Genomic DNA, 13,039 nt, shown 5'->3' with positions numbered 1-13,039 from the left:
CCTTCTAGGAGGGGTGTGCTGCAGGCTGGCCTCACAGGTCAGTGTCTTACCCTTAGGGAGCAAACTTGCTCTTCTTGCGGCCTGCCTGGTCTCCCTGGAAAGCCCCATGAGCCAGGCTGCAGACAGGGAGGGACAGAAAGTGCTCTGATCCTTATTGGCAGCTGCGGGGCCACACTCTTACCTCCTGAGCAGCAGCTTGGGGTGGTTCTTGCTCTCCAGGTTCTTATCAATGAGGTCGGCTAGCAGCTGCTTCAGCACATCAGTGGCGTACTCCAGCTTGCTCTGCAGCACCGTCATGATGAGCGAAGCCACATTGCCACGGTCCCGCATGGAGAAGCTGCGCTGGGACTCGAGTGTGCGGATGAAGGACAGCAGGAACACCTTGTTGTTGATGAGCTGGGCAAAGAGCTTCAGACCTTTCTCCACGCGCTCCTGCCGGTACCCTGGAACCTGTGGGAGAGATCGGGGGTCCTGATGCCAGCTGCTGGGTGCCCCAGCAGCCTCCTGCAGAATGGCTGTGCCCACACTGTGGACCCTCCCAATCCACCTCTCACCCACTGCTACAAGCCCAGCCACCTGATCAGTGCTACCGAGTCCCTTTCAGGAGCTGGTTCTGTGCCCAGCATCTGCCTGGTCTCTATCATACTCCGTGAAATGGGTCATTATCTCCAGTACAGAGAAGAATCAACTGAGGCCCCAAGAGAGCAAAAGCCAAAGTTTATAAATGGTGATGCTGGGATTTGAATCCACCTCTGCCAGACTCCAGAACCTGAGCTCCTCCCTATGGTGACACAGGACTGATGAGGGGCCTGTGCACAGCAGGCTAATCCAGTGCCCACCTCTGGCCCCGAGGATCCTGTGGACAGGCAGGTGGCTTGAGGCAGGATTTTGGGGTTCCACGTAGTCTTGGCCACGCTATGCTGTATAACCTCAGGCAAGTCCCTTTACTTGTCTGGGTCCACAAATTTGTTCAACTTGAGAAAAGGGGAAGATGGAGGCCAGCAGTCTCTGAAGAACTCTCTGACTCTGACATTTGATGTTTTCAGGAATCTTCTTTCAGAGGTTGCACCATGCCCTACCACCCTGTGTGAGTATTGTGTGGATGAAGAGACAACGTGTGAAAAGCCTGCACGTACAGCCTGCCACACAGGCAGGTCACCGATGGCAGCTGCTTTATCCCGCTCTGCAGGCCAGAGAAAGCCGGTCTACCTAAGGTCACAGAAGTGGCAGAAACATTCATGCTACTCATGACAGAGCCCTGCCATGTTCCAGGCTTGGGGCAACATGCAGGCAGGAGGCAGGTGTGGGGCAGCCCCAGGCCCTGTCCTTGGAGACCACTGCCTAATTACAGGGCCCTCCTGGAGTGGGCACCAATGGCTGCCCTGCCTCTGAAGAGAAGAGCTCTCCCGGAGTATCCTGGTCGCCTGGCATCAGCAGCTCCCATGGGTCTGGAAGCTGGTAGGAAACATGCAATCTATCAGATCAGGGCTGTTTTCATTTTTCATGTTACAGTGCTCATACTTGGAAGGCGAGTTCTTTGGGAACTCATCTACAGTTATGAGAGCACAGCAAGTGCCAGCCAGGGACACCCCGGCACAGCCCCTCCCCAACTTGTGGGCCCTGCATTTCCCAAGCTGGACCTAGCTTCTGCTTGCCTCCTGCCTGGCTATCAGTTCTCTGCTCCCTTGGGAGCTGATAAGGGGTCAGCATGGCACATGTGGCACCTTCACCTGGTGAGAGTCCAGACCTTGATCTGCCAACTGTATGACTCCCATTGACTTCTCTGCCATGCTTGTGGTCACCTTTCACACACTTAGCCACATTTGACTTCCTCTGCTCTTTAACACACTCAGAACCGCATCTCTCACTTGTCCAGATAGTAACACATACTGCTATTTACCGGCACTTACCATGTGTAGCACACAGTGCTGGACACATTATGTGTATTATTCCAACAAGGTCTTCTCATGACCTTGCAAGATAATAGTCTCTCGGAGAGCTTCCAAACTTGTCCCAAGGCCACCCAGCTGGTAATGGCCATCTCTGGATTTCCAGACTCAAGCTTATCTGGCCCCTGAACATCTGGCCATACTCTCCACCTGCCACCCATCCAGTGCTATCCCTAGGCTTAGCAGCTACCTAAGTCAACTCTGGCTTCTTCCTGTAGCCTTCCTTTCCATCAAAGCCTTGCAGCAGCTCAGGCTGGCTGTCAAAGGGAGAGCATCCATGGGTAGGTTTGGCACACTGTGGATCTGAGCAAGAGAGGACACAGGGCCAATTAGGAGGCTCAGTTGCCATGAGGACACTGTGCACTTTCTCTATTCAACACACATTTGCCTGGTGAGCAGCAAGGGCCTGGGGCCCTGGACAGGAGAGTTTCAGCACAGCTACCTGCAGGAGAGAGCATCCAAGCCAGACACCACAGAGAAAAATGCCATCACCTCTGGGGTCTACTGCCTCATCTTTAAAGCAAGAATATGAGTGCCTATGTCATAATGTTTTATGAACATTAAATAAGATAATGTATGTAAAGTGGTGCGCACTTAAACAGCACGGGTTTATTACCTGCCTCTCCGACTCCACTGTCTGCTCTTCACAGATCCCTTGTGCCCAGGAGTTCCCACCATATCTAATGCACAGAACCTTTTGTCTGGGGGTGCACAAAACAGAAGTTTTCTCCCCGTGTTATGGAAGGAGGAGACAGAAGAGAAGCATCTTAGTCATGAATGTCTGAAACAATTCGCCTTTGCAGCCTGCCCCCTTCCCCCAGGCCAACGCCACGCTGCAACAAGACTTTCTTTCATCACCAGATGGTTCTATGCTTCAGCTGAAGTCTGTGAGTATAAAACTGCACAGTAAATTTTAATTGTAATTCAGTAGGTTAGAGTTTAGGTGCTGGTGATGGATTGCAATTCGGAGTATTTGAGTGATCGCTTCTTGTTTTGAAAGGATTGGTGTGTGACCAGGCCATGAAAAGCCACTTCCCCAGGTGCCTGGCCTCACCCAGTGGACCACAAAAATTGGGCCCTGGTGAAGTAAGGACACCCTGAAGTGAGAGGAAGTCTCTCCTTTCACATTTCCAAGGGTCAGGAGTCTCAGGGGCTGCAAGGGCTGGGAAACACTGCTTTAGATTAATCAATGACTTCCCTTGGAAAGTTTCCACACTTAGGACATGGACAGTAAGAAACACTTCTGGGGGCAAAACTAGATTGTAAACAAACAAGATCTTAAGTGACATCCACATAAGATCCCAGGATCTTATATAGCCCCAGGTAAAGTGGGACAATAGAAGTTGATTTCTGTCTGAAGTCCCTAACTAGTGAGTTTGTTGGAAATGAAGACAATGGTCTGTGTTTACACCTAAATGGATTAGAAGCAGAGACTGAAACAGATACTTGCACACCCATGTTCACAAGAATACTACTCACAAGAGCCAGACCCTGGAAGCCTATCAAACATCCACTCACAAATGAATGGATAAACAAAATGCAGTCTATCCATGCAGCTCAATCTTTCCAGCTTTAAAAAGGAAGGAAATTCTGACTGGTGCTACAAGGGATGGATCTTGAAAAATATTATGTCAAGTAAAATAAGCCAGACAAAAAAGGACAAGTGCTGTGTTCTTCTCCTTATATGAAGTTCCTCAAGTAGTCAAATTCCTAGAGGCAGAGACTAGCAATGGTGGAAGAGTAAAGGGGGAGTTACTGTTAAGTAGGTTGTTTGTTGGTGAAGATAAAAAAGCTCTGGGTGTGGATGGTAGCCATGGCAGCATGACAAAATGAGTGTACTTAACTCCACTGAACTATACGTTTAAAATGGTTGAAATGGGAATCTTTTACGGTATGTATATTTTACCACCATTTATTTTAAAAGCCACTTGGCCGGCTTGACTGAGAGCCTGTGCCCAACAATAAGCCATCTACGGGCCCTGTGTTGAGAGGAACGAGTCAGGTGTACCCTCAAGAACAGGAGGCTGGAATCAGAGTTTCCTCTTGTTAACAAAGGCAAAGAAACTAGAGGCTCCTCCTGTTTGAGGGGAGATTTGAACTTGCTAGCTGAGGAATAAGGCCACAATAGGACATGATGTTGTTTATATGGTGGGTAGTAGGAATGTTCTAGGGTTGGGGCTGGGGGAGGGCCTGTCCCCTAAAAGAGCACCTGAGGAGGAGTACACAGCCAGGTAATCAGCAGGACCAACAGCCCTGCATCTCAGAGTCCCTCCATAGTCCTCAGAGGGCTGCTCACCCAACACCCTGTCCTGGTGGTGGTGGGCGGGGGATTCCAAGTGGGGGGTGCACCCTTGACAGTGCTTCTAACTCTTTGGGGTGGGCAGTGTCTCCATGCAGTGAGGACACAATGAATCCAACAAATCAGAGACTGTCCTGACCATGCCCTCTGGAACTTTCTGGGCAGAGAGAGGAGTGTGAATCATTCATACTGAAGTTCTAGACACCCCTGCTTGGGGAGCCTCAGTTGCTGGAGAATAAAGTAAGAGGGCCCAGAGCAGGAAGAGTGGGATAGTGCCAGCTGCATTCAGGGTCCTGAGGGGGACTTGAAGGATGGCCAAATTTCTTTCTCACTGGGTTATGTGTCTTAAGTAACAGCTAGGCATTGTGCAGCAGTCCTCTGCATCTTGCTCCTCTTGGAAAACTGGTCTTGGAGGGAAGGCCTGGAGAGGCACAATGAGATAGAAATCCAGGCAGCTTCCAGCCAGGGGCTTGTTCCAGTGCAGAATGGCAATGAGAAGGAATCACTTGAATTCTGGTCCTGGATGATCAGGGCTGCCGTGCACAGCGAGGCAGATTGCACACTGAACTACTGGAGGTGGGCTGCATATGAGTGGGTCCATTGGATCAGCTCAGTGTCCACCTGCACAACCACCCATGAGGTCCTGTGGGAGAGTGAGCCCCACTAACCTCGCTGCCATCAGCCTGTGGGGGTGTGCCAAGCCACATTTGAGAGCTGGGAACCTATGGGAGGCAAGTATACATATGAAAGCAAGAAGCTAAATGAGACGAAGAGATAGGACATGGTAGGATGTATACTGTGGACCATAGGAATTGTCTGGATGAACTCTGTGTGTGTGTGTGTGTCCATGGTCATACCAGGATATGAGAAGTGACTGTCCCTGACTGCTCCAAAATATTTAGGCTTGCCCAGCTTTGACAAGGTCTTAGAAAATCCAATTTAGAAGTTACATCTTTAAGGGAAACCTACTACAACTTAGAGTTTTGAACTACTGAAAAAGGAGACCAACTTTATGTATCCATCCTAGTAGAATCTTATATTATTCTCTATCCTGTCCCCCAAGGGGGCATAATTCCCCTTCTTAGAACTGCTATTTCCATCCTGATGCACACAGACACACAGACATTTGCCTATTCAATCACTCATTTTCTGCACACCTACACTCTGCCAGGTACTCTACTCTATAGGAAGCTGGAAGTACAAAGGTAAATAAGGAAGGAGCAGTGTCTGTGCATCTAATCACACACAGACACACACACACAGTACTGTCTTTTTGTCACTGCCAAGTGTCACTTTAACCAGGAACCTACAGACCCTTCAGTGCACTCAGAAGGCCAGTATTTTGATATATACAAAAATGAGGCTGGGGAAGGTGGAAGGCAGAAGAAAATGGTTGGGGGAGGGAAAAAAACACAAATCTAGAGTTGGACCAAGGCAATGGGTGGATTGAAGTGTCGTGAGACGCCTTGCATTTTTATACTCATGTGATACATGTATAAACACCTGCATACACATGTGTAGACAGACAGAAAAGGTGCATGACCAGCGCAAACATAGAGACCACTGCCCACAGCCTCTGGAAGTGGTATCTGTCAGCTGAGGAGCTAAAGGGAAACTCTCTAGCTCATGCCTCACTATAGAAAAGTATACACTCCCTTCAACAAGTAGGCATGGAGACAGGTGTGTGCCCCCACATGCTGTAGACATCCAGGTGTGCTGCTGAGGTGCCTAGCCTGCTGCATCCCTCAGAAAGCACATGTGCACACTCCCTTGGGCATCAGCACTTGCAATACCACGTGACTCCTGAGCAATGAGTCTCTTTTTATTTTATGGACTAAGGCCATCTTGAAGTTCATTTCCTTTTCTGTATGACTTTGGCTGTAGATTTCTTATGCACTATAACAAAAGTCAGGACTATTAGGTTGGCCACTGCTACAGCACCCCAGAGGTCTGGTGCCAAGGTTTGTGGCTAACAGCAAGCATGCTGGAGTTCCACTGCCTGGGCTCAGCACTTTGTTCTGTCCCCAGCAGATACTGAACTTCTCTGTCCCCTTAGTTTTGTCACCTGTAAAATGGGTTTAGCAACTCAGAAAGTCCCTGAACAAGTTCATGCAAAGTGCTTAAAGCCACATGGGAATGGCTAACAGTCAACTAATACTCATCAGTCCTTAGGATTATCATGTGCTCTGGCTTCCTCATTTATATTTTTCACTTCTCTCTGGTATTTATCTTTATAAGCAGTTCTAAAGCCCTTTCAGAACAAGGCATAATATGAATATATGCATAAGCCAGATACCATGCTAGACAGCAAGTGGGATAAAATGCTGAGAAGATCAGGTCCCTGCTGCTAGAAAAACTGTCAGGTTTTATCATTCACATTTCCACCTCCACTCCCTGCAGATTGCTTATCTTTTCCAACTAGGCACCAAGTGGTAAAATCCCTTATATATATTTATTAAGCACCAACTAAATGGTAGGATCCTTTATAACATGGTTTCTTAAACAAGGGTCTACAAACTCACTACATTTCTTGTTTCTGTGTACAGGTAAAATTTTACCGGAAGGAGTCCTTAAATCCCATTCAACTCTCAGAGAAAACTGTGAGCCCAAAGACCTGAAGTGCTACTACTCACATGTCTGCTCCGATGTTCCCTGGCTGGGCCCTGTCTTCAAAAGAACTGGGTTGTACCCATAAGCTAGGGGGCCTCAGCCATGATGTGTCCTCTCCCTGGCCTCAGCTTTCTCACCTCCAAATGAGAGGCCAGACCTGCAGGCTTCCAACATGCTGCCCTTCTCCGACACCAGCAGGGGCCACCGTTTCTTACCTCCAGGTCCCGGAGCACAGGGTGGTCTTCAATTCCCGGGAACAGCACCCGCATGGTATAGGTCCTGTAGTCCAGGAAGGGAATCCCGGCTCCATCCAAGTCACTGGTCAGCTCATGGATGTCTGTCTGCAGCTCAGCAAAAGCTAGCACAGAGAGAAGCCCGTGAGACTGCTGGAGAGGGGAGAGATGTTCAAGAATGACTGGGATGAAAAGCATCCGTGCTGGCAGGAATGTGTAGTGTGAGAAAGCCTGTCTGGGGCTGTCTGCCTTTCCAGTGGCAGAGGGCTGGTGAGGCTGTCCACAGCCCTATGCTGTGGCTGAGGCCAGGAGGAACTCCCCGCCCGAAGAAGAAAGGCTTTGGTTTGCAAGCAGGGTTGGGAGGAGGACATGGTGGAACAGGAGGAAAGAGAGAGGCTAGAGGGTGCATCTATACTTGTTGCTGTGGTTTCCTTATGGCATTTAAGAACAATTTCTTTTGATAAAGGGAGAAAGTTTGAGGGCCCAGTTTTGGAGTGTGCAGTTCACTGGGACCCTCAAACCTCCAAATGGGGCTGGGGTAGAGGGACTGAGATCAACATCTTCCTTCTACATAGATACACAGGGTGTGTCTTTGTCCTCCCTACTCAAGGTGATGCTGCCTGGTGCTGAATTATGATCTGCACATGGGCACTTCTGTCGGTGGGGGCCGCTCAGACATCCAGATGGACAGAGTGATGAGATTCCAGCTGGCCCCTGAGAAAATCTGGCACAGTGCAGCCTGGGGTTGCTACACAGTGCCAAAGTTCTCATTGCCCACTGTCATAGACACATCCTCCCCTGGTGCCACCCTCTGCCACTCAAGGTACTCAAAGGTGAGGCAGGCAGCCAGGCCTTGCTCTGCCTTTCTCTTTGGAATGTGCACATACATGTACACATGCTCATGCACACTAGTATACATATGCATACATACATGTACACACACATGCATGCATACACACATACACATCAACCAGGATGGATGAACACATGTTGGCAAAGAATAGGCTTGAGATGTTGACCAATCAATGTTTCTATCTATTTATATGGATGTAAGAATAGGGAAAAATACTTGGTAGGCTAGGAAGGGCTTCACAAGCCCAGGATGAGTCTAGGGCCCTCAAAAAGCAGGCGTAGCACCCAGTGGGCTGTTCTGACATATGAACATGACTTAGGTGCCCCAGGAATTGTGGTAGGGCCCTGTCCCATCTGTCCTAGTGATTTTGGTGCAGCTCCGCCCTGCAGTGCTGATGTCGAGGCCATGGGTCACCATGGGTCTTGGTATGAAGCAAATTCCATGCCTTGCTGGAGAGGACAGAGCTTAGGCCCGGACACCGGAAGTCCTGCAGCCTGTTCCTCTCCTCTCCCACTTCCCAACTCTGCTTTGTCCACATGGGCTCTTGTCATGCAGAGTGACCTGGAGGCAGGGAGCCCTAATATAGTGAAGCAGAGCTTACTCCCGTGTGTGGGAGTATGCCTGCGCACATGAGTGCAGGCGCACAAAGGAGTCAGTGGTCGTTTTTGGCATGTGCTGTCATCAAAAGCCCACTAGACACTCACGTATGTCCTGGGTGAGGCGCACACACCTATGTGTGTGTACCTGCCTGTATGGGAAAGTGCATGAGCAGGCGTAAGAGTGTGTCTTTGTATACATCAGTGTGTCAGTTGTGAGTGTGCATGTTGTGAGTGGGACTGGCTGAGTGTGAGCATGTGTATGTATGTGCAGGCTAGTGTGTCAGTGTGAGAGTGTGGGGGTATGAGAGAGTGAGTGCATGGGTGTGTGAGTGTATCAGTGAGTGAGAACCAGGACTGTGTATCTGCTCATGCATGTGCTTCCATATTCAAGGCTCAGAACCCTGTAGGGAGGAGCAGGGCATCCTCTGAATTTGGATATGGGTGACATCCTGGCTCACTGTGAAGTTTCCAAGAAGATCCTGCCCTGACCCACACCCTACAAATGCTAAACAGCAGCGCTAGGCCTTGGAAAGTGCCTCCATGGTAAGAGTCCTGTGTGTCCTTTGCTGGAAGATTCCTTCTAGTCCTTGTGCAAGGCTGTCCCCTCAAGCCCTCAGCCCAGGCTCCCTGTGGGCCTGTACCAACTTTTAGGCTGGAGTCCTGCCTGCCTACTCAGCCCGCCTTCCCAGAAGACCTTCTATCAGATCCTTGGAGCTGTGCGGCGCTGTGCACTGCCCCTGGCTGCCCCTCCCCAGTTGGGGTGCTCAGCTGGCTGGGAGGAGAGGGATGAAACCAGCTTTTGATCCCTCTGCAGTTTTCCTTTAAGTCACCAAGCGCCTCCAACATTCAAAGCCTCACGCCTGCCACACATAAAAGAGATTCTAATCACTACACCTAATTAGATGGAAGAGTACATTGCAGAGAAAAAAATTAAGCAGCGTAAATATAATAAAAGCAGTAATTAACAGTCCCACAAGGCGGATGTTGTGTTGACAGCTGAAGGATGCAAAGAGGGGATGGAATGGATCCACTTCCCCATCAAAACTGGCCGCAGCTTCCCTGGTGGGAACTGGTGTGATTCGAGAGCCCAGGTATAGGGCTGGATTAGCTCCGCGTACACTCTGACTGCAGAGAACTGGCTCAGTCCTCCTCCTAGGGTGACTCAGGCAATGATGTCCTGGGGTTACGTGAGTCTGGTTCCTGAGTTTCCTTCTCGGGTGTAGTGTAGCTGATATCACTTCATGGTGGTGTTTGTATTTTTGTTAGATACCAGATGTGAAACACTCTTTCTTCAAAATCACAGATCAGCCCTACGGTCTTTCCTTGCTGCTGAAGGTAGAGGGATGATTGCTTGACTGTGTCATGATGAGATCTCCCCACATCTCCCCTTGAGGACAGAATGAATTAAGGTTCATTCAGCTAGGTTCTGGGTCTGGAGATTGCTGGGTGGTGGTGATTCAGCATTACCCCTGGAAGGTCTTACTTCCTCCTCACCATCGTGGACAGATAGGTAGGGCTTTGATCTGGGACACAAGCTCAGAGACTGGCATTAATTCTCTGAATCCGACACCCAGCCTGCAGCACTGCCCATGGCTACTCAGCCTGAGGCTTGTGAATGAGAAATACATGCACATACATATGCACACACATGTGCACATGCATATGTGTGTACACACACAACCTCCAGAGGTGTTTATCCACGGCTGCTCAGACTGCTTGCATAGTGAGAAACACATACATGTACATATGTATATGCTGTGTATGTGCATACATACATATATACATACAACCTGTGGCACTGCTCATGGTTGCCCAGCCTGTGGCTTGGTGAATAGGAACACACACATGTACATGAGTACACACACATGAACACATGCATAAATGTATGCATACAAACACAGACACAACCTCCAAAACTACCCAGTGTTGCCCAGACTGCCTGTTGTTATACAGAAGCTCACAGAAGTATACACACAGCCTCTGGCAAGGACACAGCACCGTTACTAGTACCTTCCTTGCACTCCAGTGCCACACGGGACTCCAGGTTGTCCATCTGCATCTGCAGCCGCTTCAGCGTGAGGTCGCTTTCGCGGGACTTGCGTTTGTAGGCGATGAGCACAGCCACGATGAAGATGATGAGGAGGCCACCAGCCACAGCGATGCTGATGATGGCAGGCAGGCTCAGAGGGCTGTCCGGGGCGATGTACACCATCCCTGGGGAGTACTCCATGCCGCCCACACGGGCCTGAGGACACACGGGGTGAGAGGGAGGTATGTGTGGGGACAGAGTCAGGAGGAGGGAGGATGTGACTGGCAGGGAGGAAACCCATCAGGTTGTAAAAATAAAGGAGAGAGCCCATGGGGCTGGGAGAGGGGCGAGATGGCAGAGGTAACCCCTCGACAAGAGAATCTGAACATCCTTTTATTCGGGAACCCATGTCGTCTTCATCAGGAGACAGCCCACAGCTGGTGCCTATGCAGCCACAGAACATCCATGACAAGCTTCCCCAAGACTCATCTCCTTGTCGGGGTGGACGCTGAGGCACAGAACAGGACACTATGGATCTCCCTAGGCCAGAGATGCCTCTCTCCTCGAAGGCTCTCCTACAGTGCCCTTGTTGTCACACCAGAAGGTACAGAAAAAATGATGAGGTGGAGAGCAGAAGCTGGGATGTGGCATGGGTGCAGGGTAGCTGGTAATGGACTGGGATCTCTCCTGGAAAGCCCCAGAGGCCTGGATATGGCTGGACCACTCTCACCCAGCATCACTCCCACTTGCTCCTCTGACAGGGGTCCTGCCAGCCTCACCATCACTTTGTGCCTGCCGATGAGGTTGGGGGACTCGCAGAGCAGCTGCACATCTGACACTGTCACAGTGCACGGCTTCTCCCCGACCAGCACGGTGTAGTTGAGCTTCACGTTGCCCCCAGCCACAGGTGGGATCAGGTTCTTACCCTGGACACACAGAAAAACTCCCATTCCCACCAGAGTCATAACCACAGTTCCTAGTGGCTGCCATGTCTTCACAGCAGATATCTCATCTAGCTGGTGAGGTGATGGAGGGACCACCTACAGTAATATGTCAAAGGCATGTGCTATGGCATGGATGTGGTTTGACCCCCAGAGTTCACATGTTAGAAACTTGGTTCTTGGGTCAGTGATAGTAAGAGGCAATGGAACATTTAGGAGGTGGGGCCCAGTGGGGGGTCATTACTATCCCCTCCTTGCCTTCTGGCTTCCTATCTCACCATGTGATTCTCCCATCACTAAGAGTCAATACCACACTATTTGGACTTTCAACCTCTAAAACTGTGAGCTCATTAAACCTATTTTCTTTGTAAATATCCAGCCTCAAGTATTTTGTGATAGTTACAGAAAACAGACCAATATAGCATGTATACAACCATCCTCCCTTCCTCCCAGTGGGAAATAAACAATTGAAGTATTTTTTAGCTTATCCTTAGTGCAGTCTCAGAATCCTTCTCAATGCAGAACAGAGTTGTGGTCAGTCACTATCATTTGATTCAAATTGTCATATAAGATAAAGTTAACTTGTAATCCACACTCCAAAGAAAACCTAAGGTGTGTTTTGCAAATGGGTACATGGGAGGACACAGCATGACTCTCTGACCACCCAGTTCCTGGTCTCTGAAGACCAAAGTTCGGGCTTCCAATAGCCTAGGTGGATCTACCTGTCCTGGATAGATCCAGCCTGTTGAGTGCTAGACTCTACACACAAGCTCTGCAAAGGACATCAGTCATGAAATCTGGCAGGAGCCTTTATCTGTCTTCTTCCCATGCCTAAACACCCTCCCACTCCATGCAGTGGCCTTTTATCCTGCCCTCACTATACCTTCAAGATGATGGGAGTGCCAGGCTTTAGCTCCAGGATTCCTGAGGGTGCAAAGGCTTCAAACACAGGGTTGGGATAGTAGGTGAAGTTGGTCTTATTGAGGATGAGCAGGGATTGGACATTGTCCAGGATGAAGCCAAATTCCTCAGGTCTCTCAGTGAGGTCTGACTGGTGGTCAGGATCCAGGGCCAGGGCTGGAGCCTGGCAGGTCATCTCAGTAGCGTTTAGAACCTCACAGATCTGTGGGAGGAGACAGAGAGGGAGAAGACATAGTGTATCTGCACACCCCATATGTGCTTGGTCTCCCCTGAAACTATCAATGCATCAGAGTTAACACAGGACTATGGATGAAGGAGCTGCACTTGGATTCTCAGAGCTATATTCTGTGGCTGTCACCTCACTCTGGTTTTGCCCAAAGTTGGGCTAGGAGTGACTAGGGTAGTTTCTAAGCTAGGGAGCAGTAGAGGGCTGGAACGATGGAGGAGTAGGGATGTGAAACCCCAGAAACTCTGGAAGTGATAGGTCCTCCAGGCCTGTACCCCTAAGAGCTGAAAATGCCCACCATCCTAGCACTGAGGGGGATCGCAGACTGTGGGTCCCTCTGTGGGTAGGGGTGCCTGGGTCACCCAACCCTTTGAGAAAG

General features: G+C 49.8%; 1 protein-coding gene across 2 annotated transcripts in view; it reads right to left on the bottom strand.

The window, feature by feature from the left end:
* The window catches only part of Plxna4 (plexin A4), a 433,053-nt gene that overhangs the window by 32,118 nt on the left and 387,896 nt on the right, over positions 1-13,039 (bottom strand). For both annotated transcript variants that reach the window (XM_013510647.1, XM_005377544.2), the window contains exons 18-22: positions 12,397-12,636; positions 11,352-11,498; positions 10,554-10,788; positions 7,074-7,216; positions 182-450 (exon numbers count right to left, since the gene is read on the bottom strand). In XM_013510647.1, coding sequence (XP_013366101.1) covers positions 182-450; positions 7,074-7,216; positions 10,554-10,788; positions 11,352-11,498; positions 12,397-12,636 — 1,034 coding nt within the window. The remainder of the gene's footprint in view (positions 1-181; positions 451-7,073; positions 7,217-10,553; positions 10,789-11,351; positions 11,499-12,396; positions 12,637-13,039) is intronic.

Source organism: Chinchilla lanigera, unplaced genomic scaffold (genome assembly GCF_000276665.1).
Source record: "Chinchilla lanigera isolate Chin_1 unplaced genomic scaffold, ChiLan1.0 scaffold00009, whole genome shotgun sequence".
NCBI lineage: Eukaryota > Metazoa > Chordata > Mammalia > Rodentia > Chinchillidae > Chinchilla > Chinchilla lanigera.
This window is presented reverse-complemented; position numbering and strand designations above follow the sequence as displayed.